Source organism: Mchenga conophoros, linkage group LG14 (assembly GCF_057382185.1).
Source record: "Mchenga conophoros isolate Kocher_MC1m ecotype Shallow Benthic linkage group LG14, M_conophoros_male_GT1.1, whole genome shotgun sequence".
Classification (NCBI taxonomy): domain Eukaryota; kingdom Metazoa; phylum Chordata; class Actinopteri; order Cichliformes; family Cichlidae; genus Mchenga; species Mchenga conophoros.
The window spans coordinates 1,309,425-1,327,634 of record NC_140539.1 but is presented as its reverse complement, the minus strand read 5'-3'; the positions used below and the strand labels follow the sequence as shown (position 1 = coordinate 1,327,634).

Here is an 18,210-nt window from a genome sequence, read left to right as displayed (position 1 = left end):
AAATTTCAGGCCTATTTCAAAGCTTCCCTTCCAATCGAAAATTTTGGAAAAGATCGTATTTGTTCAGCTGCAATCTTTTGTAAATGGGCTGGATGTTCTTCAGGTTTCAGTCTGGTTTTAAAGCTCTTCGCAGCACCAAAACTGCACTTTTAAAAGTTGAGCCACTGACTCACTGACCACAGCATCTGGATCTCATGACTGGAGCATTACGGGATCAAGGGTTTATCATTCGAGTGGTTAATAGTTAATTAATCACTAATTTAATATCAACACAGGTTAATAGCTGTCTGACAGGACCTTTTCCGTGAGCTTTGGAGATCCGCTTCCTCAGCTCCCCTTACTTGTGGCGTTCCTCAGGGATCTTTACTGGGGCCAATTTTATTCTCTGTGTCTGCTGCCTCTAGGTCTAATTTTCAGTAAATATAACACTTGTTTCCATTCATATGTCGATGACACTCAGATCTACCTAATCTAATTAAATGTGCTATACAAATAAAAACTATAACGCTGTTGTTAATAATACTACTGGTCATGAGTTCAAACTATCATTTGTCAAGGTGCACGTGGCTTAATCCTGCATGTTGGCCAACAGGGGAAGAAATCTGATTGTTTCGATTAATAAAATGTAACTTTGTAATTTACAGTCTAGTTTGGAGTAACTCTAGGAGAGACTAGCAAAGTCAAAGACTATTACACTATTGCAATTTCTACTGGACATCAAATAGTGTTTGCATTAAAATGCTGAGGTACTGAACAACATCAAAGTATTTGTACTTTGACTTTTTGATTGTTTTTAAGCTTTTTTTACTAATAAAAATTCAAAGTCACATGGAAATAAAACAGAATTGAGTACTGGAAGGTGTGTACCCCACAGCAAGACATATTGTTTGTCTGGAGCACAGACACAGTCCAGTTCACCTGTAACTCAAAGCAGCAGCAGCAGTAACTTTAAGACTTAACAGAGTCCAGATAAGTAGGTTTATTGTGAAGTTGATATGATGTGAAAAATCAGAGAGGGGTGATCATTCATCTTGTTTAGGTGGACACTGTAACACCGGGACCAGTCGATACACACTGACTGCTGCAGCCAGCTTCAGGAGGCTGAACTGCAGCTTTTGACACTTCAGTGGTTTCATTTTCCAGAGAGAAATGTTTTCTATTGCATTCCATTTATTTGAAACCTTTGCTCATTGTTTACCTACAAGCAGAAGCATTTACACAGGTTAAGACAAAAGCACACCAAAACCTCGATCAGTGGTTCCAGATGTTTCTGCCTTGAACTTCTGTGCTGTCACATTTCAGACATGTGTCCAAAAATCCAAAATTGTTCATGCAAAGCAAATCTAGCAAAGTCCACAAATCGGAAATGAGCTGGATTTGAGAACAACAGGGTCCCTTTATATAAAACAAGAAGGTTGTTCAGCTGTGACATAATGCTGAACTGCATTCTGCAAACACAACACTAGATGGCATCTGTTTAAGACTGACTTTTATACATATGAAATTGAATCACAGTGTGCTTTGGCTGTTTCTCAAACACAGACAAACATGGATTTTATAGCATTTCTGTGCAAACGTCTTGAGTTACTCCTTCGTTATTTAGATTTTGCATCTAAGGAGACAGAATTGTAACTTTTTAAAGTTTATCTTGAACAATGTTGCAATGGTTTTCACTACAAGCTGCAAAACACTGCGTCCAACATCCAAAGAAAAACTTGAAGGAGGCTTTTAAAAGTCACATGAAACTTGCCTGTGATTTCAGGTAAGGCTCTGTGGTCATACCAAATATGGACTTCTAAGCTCATTGTACAAATATACTGTGTTTACATGTATGTAATGCGCCGTGCCCATTTCGCATTGACGATATAAAGATATGAAGCCTTTGCTTAAGACCTTTGCACTGTAGGTAACAGACTACTAGAATTACGCTAGTCTCTATGCAAGAAATGATTTGTCTTTCGGTTCTGTTTATTGCTGCACACTAAACTAATTTCTAATAAATCAAATGAACATAATGAAAATGTAATAACAGGAAGTCAGGAGCAGTTACAAAAATAAAACTCAGGTCATAATAATCCAGAAGAGTCTTTACCTTGCTCAGTTTTTATATCTATTTATTTATTTTATATCTATCTAAATTTGATTTTGCCATGTTTAATATATGCTGCTATTGCTCACGTGTTTTTGTAAGGTGACCTTGAGGGTCTGAAAGGCGCCTATAAATAAAATGTATTATTATTATTATTATTATTGTTGTTGTTATTATTATTAAGTATGAGCCAGCATGGATAATTATAGACGTGTGATTCCCAATTATCCAAGAAATTAATAGTTCTGTGAAGTCTGGGTCATAATGTGTGGTAACACGTACCTGAACCCTGACTCTACTGTATACTTTCAGAATAATCGCTTTCTGGATTTTCATTGTTTTTCTTACAAGTCTTTGCAACAGGGACACCAAAAAAAACACGATAACTAAGAGAAACTATTTCAAGTTTTGCTTACAAATCACAGAAAACACTTGGTTTGGGTAAGTTAGATAGGTTAGACCTCAAAGGCTTAATAATAGACAGAATCTGTGGTAATCAAGTTACACAAAAAGGCCAATAGGCACTTGCCCCAGAGGGAAAAAAATGAAATGTAAAGGTAAAAATACTGATTTCATATTTAAAAAAATGTTCTTCAGACATTGGGTATGAAGAGGGAGCTTCTGTACGAGTCTTTGTCCTCCTCCTCACCATGTTCTTTGTGATCCTCGAGAAGTTTGTCCAGTAGGTTTGGTGATTCCGCCTCAACCTCCGGGTCTTCGTTCAGAGACTGACCTTGAGCTTGCTGCTCTGAATGCTCGGGGATCTCCAGGATCTCGGGCTGAGGGTCCATACCCTGGGGCTCCAGCTGTGGGATCATGGCGGTCAACGACATGGACAGCGGCATGTGTACCAGAGGCGACCCAGGCAGCGCTCCAGAACCCGGGGCAAACTGCACCCCGTGATTAGGCATGGTCGATATAGTGGTGAGTGGCTGGGCCCAAGGAAGATAGGTCAACCCTGAGTCTTGGAGCTCCACTTGAGGCAGGGAGGCTGGGGCTGGTGCCACTGGTATGGTCTGAAACAACAGCAATCATTAAATATTTATGATGATGGCAAAGACATTTAACCTTGCAAAAAGTCAAACGCATGCATAAAACGGACGTCTGCTGATGCCACGAGCCTCACTTTAGGCGCTCAATCATTGATTTTTTTATGTTTTAATCAAGATTTTGTGGAGGGTTTGGAAGGTAGACGCAGTGTCACTGCAGTCAGCATTTATTGTTCAGCTCACAGGAATATTGTAATCAGATATAATTAGGTACACAAGAAAAGAGGGCCCTAGTGAACCCGGTGGACACAGACCGGGTACAGCTTGTGCTGATTTAGACTGCTGCGGTGAATCTTTCTACGGTGAACCTACATGTTTGGTGTTAATTAGCCTCGTGGTCATGTCCCAGTGTTTTAATGTGGAGACAGCCACCATGTTCTTCCTTCCTGGATTCTCTTTGTTGTGATGTGTTTCCATTTATTTATTTTTTCAGAGACAAACATATTTTTCCACTTTGCACATCAACTCATCGTCATGATGAGTGACGTGTATGTAAATCCCTAAACTGAGTCAGTGACAGTTATTCTCTGGATAAATTCAAAAACTGCAGTGAAAAAAGAGCTGCAAATATAAAGGAGAAATCGTTCATGCTGAACAGGCAGAAATCTAAATCCCATGTTAATCCCACGGTGTACAAAGGTCCTCGGCGGGTTTAAAGAGTTCCAGTTAATCCTCTACCCCAGTCTTATCTCTGTATTTATTACCCACTTGCAGCAGGTTTGAAATGTAAGAATTTAAAGACAAGCACAGCAGCTGTTGGCAGTTAACACAGAGAGCATGCATGCAGTGATAACAGGCTTTTATGGTGGGAAGCATCACACTGCATCACAAACACTTGTCTGCACCTGTAGAGAAAGACGAGCCCTGTACGAGCTACCTTTGATTACAGACGCTGAGACTACCAGCACAATAAGATGACTTAGTTCACTAAAGACAGAACATACGATAACAGGATCCTGTGGCGCTGTTAAACATGTTGCATTATTTTGACATAAATGAGTTTTAAAGAAAACTTTAGATCGTTCCCGTCCCAGCCGTGACTCTGTGGGATACAGTACCATCGGGTCTCAAAGGTGAAGCAGCCCCTTAATGCCTAGAGTTTCAGATTTGGTACATGTACTTTTACATATACATATTTATACTTGCACATACTTATACACAACCTTACTTTAAAGTGAAATAATAGCCTGAATCCATGCTTGTACTGTTGCAATGGCTCTATCTGTTAAATCACATTTGACTGATAGAGCGAGAACTGATTGTTTTTATCCTTTTGTGCCGATTTGTGATCATTTTATTCCCCCGTGCAGTCTGTAGAACATATTTGCATAGTCCTTTTTCACTCACCCCAAAGTTTGTCAGCAGTGGTGTGTGTGTGTAGGTCAGCATGGTGTAGCTGGGACACAGAGTTTGCATAGTAAGTGTCGGAGTGGCTGGGTAGGTCAGAGTCTGAGCTGAGGGGTCCTGCTGGTTGTAGTCAGGCGTCGACCAGGACATGGCGGCGGCCTGCAGCCCAGGACTGGTCGCTTTCCACCCCGCACACTGCAGCCCTCCATCAGCAGCTGTGGTCGGCGCTTCGGCTGGGGATCCGCTGGCAACATCACAGCCAAAGATACCTGGAGAACAAGAAGCAGATTCGGCATTAGACACGTGGAAACAGCTTTACGTGGAACATGTAGTTCACAGGTGAGGCTTCTACCTTGTGTAAATGACAGCTGGTTGTTGTGTGAGACCATGTCCTGAAAAACACAGATATCATCAATGAGCTTAACAGGTCAATAACTGCAGCAGAACCTTAATCACAGCAACGCGGCGATGTTGATATGTAAACATGCAGCAGCCACACCTGGACCTGTGACACTCAGGTGTGAGCAGCTATCTGAGAATTCACTCTTGAAAAGTGTTTTTTGAACTTTCTGGATCCGTTCATTAAAGCGAAAGCTGTGAATTTGATACTACTGGGCATGGAAGTACATCGGTCCAGTTCAGCTTTATTTATATAGTGCCACATGCCTCGACCTACAGTAATACAGAGAATATCCCGATGATCAGACGACCCCTGTGAGCCTCCATGATAGTATTAAAACAGACCGTTCATCTAAACCTCAAAGGCCAGGCTCTATAAATGCTGTTGGTGGGTCGGTGAAAACACAGAGCACTGGTACTGTTGTGCAGCACCCAGCGTTTGTTATTGTGCAGTGACACATCTTGACTGGTCTGACTGGGAAATGTTCTTTCATTCACGGTACAGTTGCTTTTAACATTTCCTTGGAAGGTAAGACAAAGCTGAGGTGGGACAGTCATCAGGGTCTCTATTTACCAATGCTGGCATACTGGATATATCATACTGGATTTTTCTCCCCAATAAATAACTTATGAGGGGTTTTTCCAGTCTTGTATAATCTGGGGGATAAATGTGAGTTCATGATTAACCTTATTTATTAAAGTGGCAAAAAAATAAAACCATTACTGGACGATCACAAAGCCTACATGTATGACAAATGTTTTTCATGCTAACTGAGCAAATTCCAGCTTGTTCTGCCAACAGCTGCTTCTGCTGTAAATGACATATCTCAGGCACGTGTGGGAGCAGATCTAGGATCTATGTTCTTCTGAGGCCAGAGCAGGCAGGTCCTCTCCTGAGAAGAAGTGAGCTGTAAAGATAGCAAATAAAAGAAAGAGACAATGATACAGAGGATCGCTGAAGAACCACTGAACCCATTCTGAACCTGTGCTATTCATTGCTTTGTCATTGTATTTCTCCACACACACACACTCATTGGAGGGTTTCCATTGTGTGTGCGCTTTAACGCACTGACATCATGTCTTTAGGATCATAGCTATGCTGATAAATGAAGCTGTGGCCAATCAGACTCCTTTCTGTTTCGTGGTGCATCAAAATCTCACGGTACTTTTATCAGTTTTGAAAGGTCACCAGCAGCGCGGCCCCAAACCACGACAGAGCCTCCACCGTGCTTCACAGAGAGCTGCAGACCCTTAGTCGGGCTCTTTCCTGGCCTCCTCCGTACATACTGAAAATAACTCAAACCAAAACATTACGTTTGGATTTATCACTGTGACTGACTGACACCATTTCTGTCCAGGCTTCAGGAGCTAGATCAGCTGAAGGGCCAGTTACACTCCTCAGGTCCAGGGTCAGGTCATTGTTGGATGTGTTCCTGTTTCTTGTACTGATCATTTGCTGTTTTCTTTGTTTTTAGGGGTGCCACTCCTCGTCTTCCCCAGATTTCACAGTTTTTTGAGGATACAGTATTTCACAGTCTGGCTCTTTTGGAGTCACTTTTGTTTTATTTTACCTCTGTCAGAGTGTGTTATCGTTGGTACTTTTGACCAAGAAACGATAACAAAGGGTGTGTTTTTGCATCCCTTCAGTTAGCCTCCTTTTTAATGCTCGAATGATTCACAGCCGGACTGACAGCGAATGAAAAAGAAACCAATGTCCAAATGAGCAGAAACTCTGGAAGCAAAATGTAAAGGGTGGCTCGGGATTTCTGCACAGTATAAACTGCATGAGTCATTTAAAAAACCATCAAGTTGATTTTAATGGATCTGTGACCGACCGACTGAATCCAGTTTCACCCTTTGGAAAGTTCCTGCAGCTAATGTGAAATACATTCAGACACTGAAAGATTGAACTAAATGAAGTTGGAGGTAGAGGATGGTGCCGCCACACTTTGTGTAAGAGGTTCAGATTATCGTTCAAGCAGAACGTTATGGCTGCTTCTTAAAGCGCATTCATGGTGAAGTGGAACACATCCAGTCGGCATGTCCAGGTGTAACTTTTATGGATGCTGTTAAAGCCGACTCATTCCTCAGCCTCAGTCAAACCCAGTGCAGGTGATCAGGTCCTTTACTTTGTGAACACAAAGCGTCCTCAGAAAGTGACCACAGTGGGGTTTAACTGTGCGATTGTTGTAGCTCCTCCTGTCAGAGCTGTCGAACCATCAGCTCCTCTCCTGCAGCCCGTCAGCCACCTGGCAGCACCTCCCTGCTGCCTTGAACACGCCCTGCCCGCTGACTGCAGGCAGCAGGATGCAGTACAAACACTGACACACGCTGTCAGTGCTGCCGCTGTTGCCTCCCATTCGGTCTTTTGTGTTTGCGTATCGCAGTGTCTCTTCTTGCTACAGGCACATGTACAGCCCGACCGGTCGATACCAAACAGACGGGTTTTAGACTCAATCTGTGAGACGGACATTTGGGTTTGCACAAACACAGAGACGAGGCAGAGAGTGGACAGTGTGGCAAAATCCACTTTTTGTGAAGTCTGTAATCTTTCCTCAAAGAAAAACGGACAAAATATCCACAAAAAGAGGAAAGACCAATGTGCATGTGTCGTATAGTTAACTTCTGGAATTCAAAATGAATTATTCAGGTATTGGCTTTTATGTATTTCCTCATCGTTGGTGCTCAGGTTTCTGTTCGCAGCGTAGCTGTGATTTATCAGGTTGATTGAACAAACTGGGAATTCAGTCCAGAGATGATGACAGCGTGCTTTCACAACACGCTTCTTAGCTCCAAAGGCAACACGTTCGGAGGATTTTTACTGTGGAAAGCTGCAGTGACAACATCTGAAAGCAGACTCAGTGAGTGTGGAATAACTGCCACCTCATAGTAATGTGGTTTGGTTTGAGATTTGCACAAACACAACTGTCGTCCCTTTGAACCAGAATCCTGGAAATACCCACGTAGTCCTGCCAGGCAGGCAAATAGTGGAAGAAGTGGACAGAATTTTATCTTTGCTGCTAGCAGCACTAACTCATTGCATTTAAAATAATCAACTGTAGTGCCGTGCCAATAAAAGATGTTGGAATATCACATGCTAGTCACGGGGAGTGTCCGTACATGTGTATGTTTGTGCACACCGCTGCTTCTGGCCTCTTCTCTTCTTGTAGGGATAATAAATAGAAAGTGGGAGGTCTCTTTGGCAAGGCTGCACGTTACTTTGCATAGGGCTGTGTGCCCAGCCCTGCAGCTCTGCTGTAACCGCCATGGAAAAACACCTGGATTATATAAGGATAAAATCCCCCGCTGCTTTCTGAGCCTGTATCCCGACCGAACACATCCTCACAGGACATTTTGCTTTCGATTCCTGCAGATCTCATGTGCAGTCTCCTGAGGTGCAGAACAGTCACTCCCAATCAAACAGTCTCTGCATGTTGCTGTTCTGTGAGGTTGTGATCCCTGCAGAGAGATCAGTGATTCACGAGAAAAGAATACTGGCCTAAAGACTGAAAGTGATAAATCATCAGGAGGCTATCAGGTCATGTGATTAGAGGGCAGCTCTACGTCAAAGAGGGGGGGGGGGGGGGGATTTTTGGGGGGGGTTCATGGAAACTGTTGTTGAAACCTTGCAAAATGTTCTTCAACATGAAACCAAAGCAGAGCACCGCTCTATTTTACTTTTATTAATTTTCTTACACATTTTTAACTGAGTCTCTCCCAAACGTCTCACAAAGCGCCGGTTTCAAAGTGTCAGCACATAATGCAGAGCAGTCGCTGCTCCCCACTGTGGGAGTCTCCTGTGTATTTGTTTAGTGACTAACGATGCCGTGAGGGCTTCTTTGGAAACACTGTTTAGCAAAGTAAACCTACCCTGAAAACACACAGTCCAAGTACAGCTTTAAGGAACAATCTGCAGGGTTTTGTTGGTTTTGCTTTTTTTAAACCACACATTGATTTACAGGAAATGACTTACCTTGCAGGTAAATGCACGCAGACATTTTCATTCGTTTCAGATTTTACTTGAAGACTGCTTTTTTTGAACCCTGCTCGTTATAAATGTGGCAGCTTGTGCTTCAAACATCAACAAGTGTTCTTTGCTTATCTGTCATGGCGTCCTCACCCCAGTAGGAGGCAGTGTCTTGGTGCTGTGAAGTTCCAGGCTCCTCTTCCTCCTCAGCAGCTCTTTGACAGGATCCCTGACTCGCACACCTTGGTATGGCCTGGACCTGCCCACGGCTGATGGCTGTGCTAAGGAGGTCAGACACACAGCAATGAACAGATACACACAACCTCATTTCCTTTTCAAGTTGCTTTAAATCAGCCACATGATGCACACGATGGGTTCACACAGTTCATGAACGGAGGAAGCAGACGCGCTCAGGTGCCATGACTGTAAGCCGACACTGAGACACTAAAGACACACGGAAAGTGAACCTCTCAGACGTATTCTCTTTAAGCCTTTTGAGTGTCAGCATCAGCTGATATAAGCCTTTACAACCAATATTCTCAGTGAATGTCCACGAGTGTCTAAGGTCACGGGCTGCATGCACTTCAATTTGACCTGATGTTGAACTGTCCAGTAAAATAATAGCTCAAAAAGTTTGCTGCTAAGGTTGTTAAACTGGTGCTTTTGGTTTGGAAGAAATCAACAGGTCTGTTATGACGTGATCTGTTTGGGCGGCAGTGCAGGGCTTCCTCGTGTCAAACACAGACAAATGCAATGATGGTGTCCCCCTTGGGTCGGTCGGCTGAAAGTGTGCTGCTGGAAAGCAGGCTGAGCATCCGTGAATGACACTTTGTGAAGAACTTTTGTGACCACACGTCCCCTCTCACCTGTTCCTCTCCTGCTCTCTCCCTCTCTGTCCACCTCTCTCAGCCTTTACGAACTGATCCATGTCATATTTAAACTGAGTACAGACTGCTGCTGACGCACACAGGTAGCATCACGTTGGCTCGCTGTCACCTGGATCGAGCCCAGTTTAACAAACTAAAATAATAACGCACATGTCAGCTCCTTGGATGGAAACTGGCGATATCCCAGCAGACCAGTGGATCAAGGTTACGCTGGGTTTGTTCCTGATATGAATCACATTGTTGCATCAAGAAGTAAAATAAAACCAAATAAACATGTGGTGCTACCAGCTATGCTGAGCCCCTGTCTGTAAGGGAGCAGTCAAAGCTTTATTACATGGTTATATGCTATGATAACCATCAATGTGCAGCTTACAGTAACTGTGTAACAATACAATAAAACCTGTGTGAAAAACACAAACAAAAATGGGCATTTCATCATAAAACATGTGCATCACCTTATAATTCTTATAATTAATTTGACAAAACAAAAAGAACTCTAACGGGTCTTAAATCATTACTCTGTGTTTCACATGCAGCTCAAATTATTTCATTAACATTTTTTGGCTGAGTGCCGTACTTTACTGATAAGCCTGAAGGCTCCATCCTCAACAGAGACACACTGACAGAGTAAATGCTTTCTGGGAACATTCAATGTCTGGAACTGGCAGATTCTTGCAAGTATAAGCATGAGAAAAAATCCAGCCTAACAGCAAAGTCGCATTCGTATAAACTCTAATCAGCACAAGTGCAGAGAATGGCATCAGTCATTGCCGCCCCGAGCTACAAAATCACCGGTATTGCAGAAATGTGCTCCAAAGGTAAGCGTGACAATAAAACAATGACACCACGGTCATTTGTGCATCGTAACACACTGTACAGCAGCTACACTGATCATGATGCTAGGTTAACAGGTTAAAAGGAGGACATGTACAAATTTAAAACCAGAATAAAGAGCAGGCGGCCTCCATACAAACTAACAGTGCTGAGCACACTCCATTCATTTGTTACTGTGTGGCTGCAGATTTAAAACCCCTCATTCCAAATATAAAGGCTGCTAGCATGCACTGCATAGAGCACTTATTAAGATCTTTACTGTGAACGTTAGCCTCTTTAGATGCCACAGGTAAGCACAACATGTGATTGCAACTATGAGAAAAATTATAACCACCTGATGTAGAGCGCCCTGGTCCTGTGGTCATGTCTGATGACTCGCAGAGTTAAAGGCACGTTTTTTATTATTTTAATAGAACTTCCTCATAAATACAGAAATAATAAATAAATTGACTGAACATGATCTATAAAAACAGTTGTGACATTCACACGTGGTTTTAACAAGCGCACGTCTGAGTTAGTTAACATATCGATTGAATGCCTCCATGTTTGGTTTTGTATATGAGCCACTGTTGTTGGAATTGCACAGATGTGTCAGCAGCTGCCAGAAAATGTCTTTGACACTGCTGACCTGCACATTTACAGTCGCTCTTAGATTCTACACGCTTGAAATATTTTTCATAAAAGAAATACGAAGTTTAATTAAAATGTGCTGATATGATTGCTGGGGTTACAAACACACACTAAAAACGGGAAATTTGCAATCTCCTGGGGAGAGTCCATCAATTATTTCCTAATGAAACAGTCTGAGACTCACGCTGGAGACAGTGGCTCAGATGGACTGGTGCACAGCTAAGTCACAGCTAAGTCAGTTCAAATGAAAAGGCTCATTCCCACAGACTGTGATGTTGATGCTGTGCCAAGACATTGTGCCATACTGAGCTTCAAGTTCTCATGTGTGCAGGTTTCTCGTTATAACATGTTGAGTCTTATCATCCCCTTCCCCACCCTAATACTGTGGCAGAAGATGAACCGGACCCAGCTGGATGTTTCTGTTATGCCTGCATATCCTCTGTTGCACTGCAAACATGGTGAGTCCGTTTACTTAGCTGGGCTTCACAACTAAGTAACTAAAAGTTCGCTTCAACAAGCAGCTCGTAGCTCAGCTGAACATAAACTGCCTCCCTGTCTTCAGACGTCAGCACGCTGAGCCCGTTGTGGTGCATGGACATCATTCAAAAATGGATTTAGTTGGAATTACTTGGTTTCAGTTATGAAATTCTGCAGATTAGCAGAAATCCCCCAAATTAGTAAGGCTGTATCAAGCCTCATTTGTGATTATCCAGTTAAGAAAGCAAATAGAGGTCAACAGATTGTGCTATGTGGAATTTGTCTCCACGCCAAGAACAGGGCATAAGGGGGGGGTACAAGCACTTCCTCCTTTACCAAAATTTCACAATGAGAAATTTCTGTGACCATTCAAAGTCTGCCATGGCAAAAGGACACTTTCATGTTTGTCCCTGTTTCTTTTTCTTTTCCTCCACACTGATCACTGAGGACCCTGATAAAGGGAAGTCTTTCTCTCTTCTCAGAATTTCCCTCCAGTTACCGGCACATTTTTTTAACCTTGAGCCCAGAGTTTTGGTTCCTATCACTCACACCGACAGAGGATGGAGACCTTGGGTCCAGACATGTCGGTCCTCTGCTTAACCCCTGTCACGAGGCTGAAGGTATCCTGACAGTATGCTGCACAGCTTCCTCTCTGAAGCTGATAGATTTACCTCTATAGGTCAGACAGGCCACACTTTCTTCTCAGAACAAACAGAACACTGTGACAGTCTGCCATGTACAGACACGTCTGTGGTGCTTAACAATAAAAGGCGCACAAATGGCCACTGCACCGAGCCCAGCCCCTCTTCATTGCGTGTGTGCGTGTTTGTGTGTGTGCATGTGTGTCCATGTGCATTTTACAGTAACGGTGGCAGATTTATTTAACAGTCTGTGCACTTGGGTCTAAATACAGGCTCGTCGACTCCACACAAACTCAGCCACATAACAGCACAAGACTTTATATAAACCATTTACAACATGGGAAAAAATAAGTCATGTTATTTAAGTGTGAAGAAGTTGTTTAATTAAAGTAACTGTGATGTACCGTCCCATTTGTGCATTACTGGATTACTGCTGTTGATGCACTGGGTGTTTCTTCTTCACTCACTGTGTGTTTATACACCCGCATTGAATCATTGTCTCTGTCTCTCTTCCACAACATGTCTTTATCCTGTCTTCCTTCTCTCTCCCCAACCAATCACAGCAGATGGCCCCGCCCCTCCCTGAACCGGAGGTTTCTTCTGTTAAAAGGGAGTTTTTCCTCCCCACTGTCGCCAAAGTGCTGCTCATAGGGGGTCATATGATTGTTGGGTTCTTCTCTGCATGTATTATTGTAGGGTCGACCTTACAATGTAAAGCACCTTGTGTTCTAATTAAATCAGTGATCAAAAGGTGCTCCGTCCCCAAGCAGCAAAGCAGCCCTACACCAGCACATTTCCACCATCATACTTCATACTTGTTTGTCTTCTTCTGTTTACACCAGTTTCCTTTAAGGGGGCATCACAGTGGATCATCAGCTCCATCTCCTGCTGTCCCTAGCTTCCTCTTCTGTCACACCAACCCACAACGTGTCCTCCTTCACTACATCCATGAACCTCCTCTGACCTCTTTTCCTCCTGCCTGGCAGCTCCATCTTTAGTATCTTTTATCCACTATCCCCTCTCTCCACATGTCCACACCGCCTCCGTCTTGCCTGTTTGACTGTGTTTCCAAAGTGTTAAACCTGAGCCGCCCCTCTGACATTCTGAACTGTCTTGTCCATCCTCCTCACTCCCAGTGACACTCTTACAAAATCTTCAGCTCTCCTGTCTTTCTGTCCGTGCCACGGTCTCCAAACCATCACAGCAAAACATCACAGCAGGTCCATGTTGTAAACCTTCCCTTTCATTCTGCTATTCCACAGTCACAAATCCGCCCTGACACTCATCTCCACGCACTCCATCCTCCCCGCTCCCTCTTCTTCACCTCTCTTGTGCGCTCTCCATTACTTTGGATGGTTGACCCAAGGTATTTAGACTCATCCATCTTCACTATCTACTCCTTCCCTCCCATTCACACACATGTATTCTGTCTCACATGTGCTGGCTGTCATTCCTCTTCTTTCCCGAGCATATCTCCACCTCTCCAGGTCCCTTTCCACCTGCTTCCCATCCTCGCATCTCATGTCATCAACACTCTCAAAGGTTGGACCTGAAATAAAGGTCCAACCTTTGTCTGGAACAACTGCCTTTCCACTTTTCATCCTCCTCACAGCTGTGCTCACTTCCTCCTCACCAATTCTTTGAATTTGATAATTACCTAATTGTCCTGTGTTTGCCTCTCTCTCGTTGTCTTTATTCATCACTCTCTTAGTACATTTCCATATCTATGCTGACTCGAAGCTGCTGCACATGCTTTCCAGCTTCATTTCTTAGCCATTCTTCATACTTGGTGCTATCCGGTTGTTTAGTGATGACGCGACGAATCCTACTTCCGGGTCTAAAGTAGTCTGCGTTTAATATGGCTTTTGTGTTGTTAACATGTTTAATGTTTTGTATTTTCTTCTATTTGATCTCAAAAAGCTCCTAAAACAGTCAGTGATCACTGTTGACCTCCCTCGGCTTTTATTACCACTAATCATTTATTTAAGCTCAGTTTTTAAAACCTTAGGATGTAACTACAGCCCAGGGTTAGGGGTTAGGGTACATTTGTTCCTGACCACCGAGAACACTCACGTTAACTTTTATCGAGTGGAAAAAAAGTTAGCTTGTTTATATTATGCTAACATAGCTGTGTCGCTAGCGGTCACGTAGCACATCATTATATACCAGCTAGCCCAACTTCAGTAACCCTACAAACGTCACTGCTGTTTAGTTTTCTGTCTTCATTTATGCTGGAAGTGATAACAGAGCTGTACGTTTGAATTTGTTTCCAAAACCCTGCAGTCAGGACATGCTATATTGTATTTAGATAGAAGCTAGCGAGCTAACTCCCTGCTAACTTCTAACTCCGTTAAATGTCATAAATTCCGTTTTCATGGATGCCTGGATGTTAAACTCAATTGTTACACCTGGTAGAGGAGAAGGCTGATCATTTTATTAAAGATGAAAGACTTTAGACAGTTTTTAACTCTCAGTAATGCCACAGTGATCGTTTGATATATGGACCTGCAGCGGAGTTTAGGCCCAGACACGGCTAGTGACGTCAGACTGAACAACCGGATAGAGATTCGCAGACCACGTGACTTTCACGCATTGCATGCCGGGAACTCGTGGCAAAACAATCCAAGTACCTGCATCAAATGCAAGCATTTGCAGCACCGCAAAACGTTCATTCTTCGGTTCCAATAAATTCTTGCTTTTTCTTTGCCCCCCAAAAAGGTTCTGTACAAAACGAAGGAGAACAATGCCGGTCCGTACAAAGACAGACTTGATGAAAAGTCAAAGAAAAGATACGAGGAAAAAATCAAAGGAGTGAAAGGGTTAGACCCTCACGAGCACACAGAGGGACAAAAGACGTTAGCGTGCTGCCCAACTTCACCACGCTCATATTTATAATCATACGGTTCTTGGAGTGAGTGCATACACTCATGAAGTTTAGAAACTTCAGGTCACTGCAACAAGCCCAGGTACAGTTTACCGACGGATGGGTGCAGGACCTTGAAATGCACCGTGTAGAACGAAAAACCATCGTACGTATCATAAGTTTACCAGTCTCACAAATCGTCGTCATAAATACACATTCGTTAACCGTTTATTAATAGGACCTTTGAGCTCAACGGTAATTAATTAGTAGGGGAAATAATTTCTGGTAGCATTACAGAAATGTAGCAGTGACAATAAGACTGTATGCTGTAATCGCACTGGACAATTAGCGATACAAAACAACTGTTTTATCCTGTGAATAAAAGTATAGTTTTTGTCAATGTACCATAATAACAGAAGCGAAACGCAATATTGTGTCAGGACAATTCACTATTTATGCACAATAAACAAAGGAGCATAGCGCGACAATTTCTGTTCAGCGCCAGACTTGCTTGTAACCTATATCACCAATTATGTTATGAAAATGATGCATTAACTACAACAGAAGACTGACCTTTGTGTAAATGCTTGGAGCAGACTAACCTGTGAGCTGGAGTGTTCTAGGACGTTATAATTGATCTTTGAATGGCTGCAATCCAGTCGCCTCTTTGTTACTTCGGAAACATGGCTCGAACAATTTCTCTTCAATGACGTAATCCGATAACAACCGATCTCTTTACCCGTCGGCTTCCCGTGGCTGTCATGCGACCGGCTATTGCAGTTAATAATACAACAGCTTCTTGCCATTTTTTGTGTTTCTTTTTATCGCTGTGTGACTGATTTCAATTGAAAGCCTGCGTGCGCTAGTACCTCTTGCCACGAGTTCCCAGAATCCTTTGCGGTTTTACCCCTGAGTGACGTCACATTTTCAATCTCTATTAAAAAAAAAAGCTGTACCAGACACATGTACCTGTGATTCACCTGCACAGAGCATTAAAACATCCCCTCTTCATGTGACAGTTTTTCTTGACCTGCTTAAAGAAATCACTCAGTTTTCATCACGACTATCAGCAGAGCAGAGGACACCTCCTGGAAATGTGTTAACCTTTCCTTATTGGAGCGACAAATTCTGCACAGCCTTTTGCAAAACAGTTTACACAGATGTGATTGAAGCAGGATGTGTCAGTCTGACCACGAGTGCCTCTGTTCAGGCCGACGGTCAACTCGATCAAGAAAAACTGTAAATCTGTTCCTTATGTCAACAAGATTAAAATGTATGTTTTTCACACCATTTTGTGACATGAATTGTCTAATAGTTGGATAAACACTGCATGACATTTTTGGGGCTGAACAAGGGTTAATGGCCTGTTCTCAGTTCTTGGCCTGATCTGCAGATCATGGATTGAGCAACTGCAGAATGCTGTACCAAAGCGAGGGAAGAAATGAGAAACAGATCTGTTGTTGCGGGAGGTTGGTGAGTGATGTTGTAACACAGCCAAGAGAAACAGAGGAGCTGTATGAACAAGAGTGAAGTGTGGTCATGGAGTTCTTTTCTACCTCATCATTCAAATGGAAGAGTTTTCTACAAAGATTAACTGGTAACACAGAAAATTCAATTATGGAACATATGTATCTAAATGTGAGAAAATGTGAAGCCAACACACAAAATGCTCAGTGCCAACAGAAGGAAATGAGTGTAACAAGTTCAAATTAATTGCTGTATCTGTCAACTGAAGCACGGTTGAGTGGATGATGTTGTCTTTTACTACTATCTGTTTTAGACAATCACACATGAGTGCACACGGACAAACAATCACCATGGCACAGGCACACAGACTCAATCAACACAAAAGAGGAAGCTGCACAGCTGTGCGGTGTTTTACTGTGCTGGCTGCCTGCTGCCATTTTGCATATCAAGATTACACTCCAATGGCAACACTCAGCCAGCATTCAAAAGGCAATCTTCCGCTTTCCGAAAGAGCTGCTTCTGACAAAGTTCACAACAGGAAAAGATCTTTCCTTCTGTTTGCACTATTCAACATAAAAAACAATCCTGAACAGAAAAGGAAGACTTTACTTCAACTAGACAATAACAAATTAGCAGCGAATGGTCGTCGCTGAGTTGACGGGCTTTAATCATTTGTAAGCTAAAAAGGAATTTTATTAAAGATTAACTACAAATGTGACAGAAATGAAAAACATTTAGTAACACTATACTTGATAATTTACAAAAATGACAAAGGAAGTAGCTTTAAAAAAAATGTCTAAAATTAAATTAAAACTATTCAAAAAGACACGTTGTATTTTCAGGGTAAGGAAAAACACATCATTCGGAGCTGCTGGGATTATATCCACCTGTCATTAGTAAAAATAACTGTAATGTACACTTCACAGAGTGCTTTTTAAAACTTTCCTCATCCATAAGTTTGATGAAGCACATTTCATTCTGCAAACCTCTCCAGTTATTACACTTTAACATAATTATTCATTCATATATAAAGTCAGTATATACTGAGGAAACAGCAACAATATAGTGTACTTACATTTCTCCCAGTGCATGCTGCCTATCTGGTTAATATCAGATAGATAAACTGAAGAAAATCAAAGTGGCGCGTCAACTGACGTGCTTTATAACAGCTAGAAGCAAGCTAGCAATCCCCTGGGATGTCATAGCTTCTCTAACCACAACTGCATCTGTTTCACAGTTGGTAATGTCTTAGTTGAATCATACCCGTGACAGCTATTACATCTGAACAGAAACACACAGAGCTGACGATGAGAGAGCAAGCGCATAAAAAACATTTAAATAACCCATAACTAATTAAAATACTCTCAATGAAAGTAGTGCAACAGACTTCTTTCCCTGTTAGTCTTCTCTCAACAAGCAGACCTAAATTTAGTTAAACCGAAGATGTTATTCTGGCTGTCACTCACAGAAGCTGTCATTACACATTCAAAAGACTTTAATTAGAAAACCGAGCAATGTATGACTTAATTAGTTTGTTTTTCAGAGTACAATGGGAGGTCT

At 42.4% G+C, this 18,210-nt stretch overlaps 1 protein-coding gene across 1 annotated transcript; it reads right to left on the bottom strand.

The window, feature by feature from the left end:
• Nucleotides 1–972: 972 nt before the first annotated feature.
• Nucleotides 973–17,851, bottom strand: pou2af1 (POU class 2 homeobox associating factor 1). Its single transcript, XM_085245049.1, has 5 exons — nt 17,726–17,851; nt 9,005–9,132; nt 4,838–4,877; nt 4,486–4,754; nt 973–3,105 (listed from the first exon to the last, which is right to left on the bottom strand). The coding sequence occupies exons 1-5, from the start codon at nt 17,739–17,741 to the stop codon at nt 2,683–2,685; spliced, it is 876 nt and encodes a 291-aa protein (XP_085101175.1). The 5' UTR covers nt 17,742–17,851; the 3' UTR covers nt 973–2,682.
• Nucleotides 17,852–18,210: the final 359 nt, after the last annotated feature.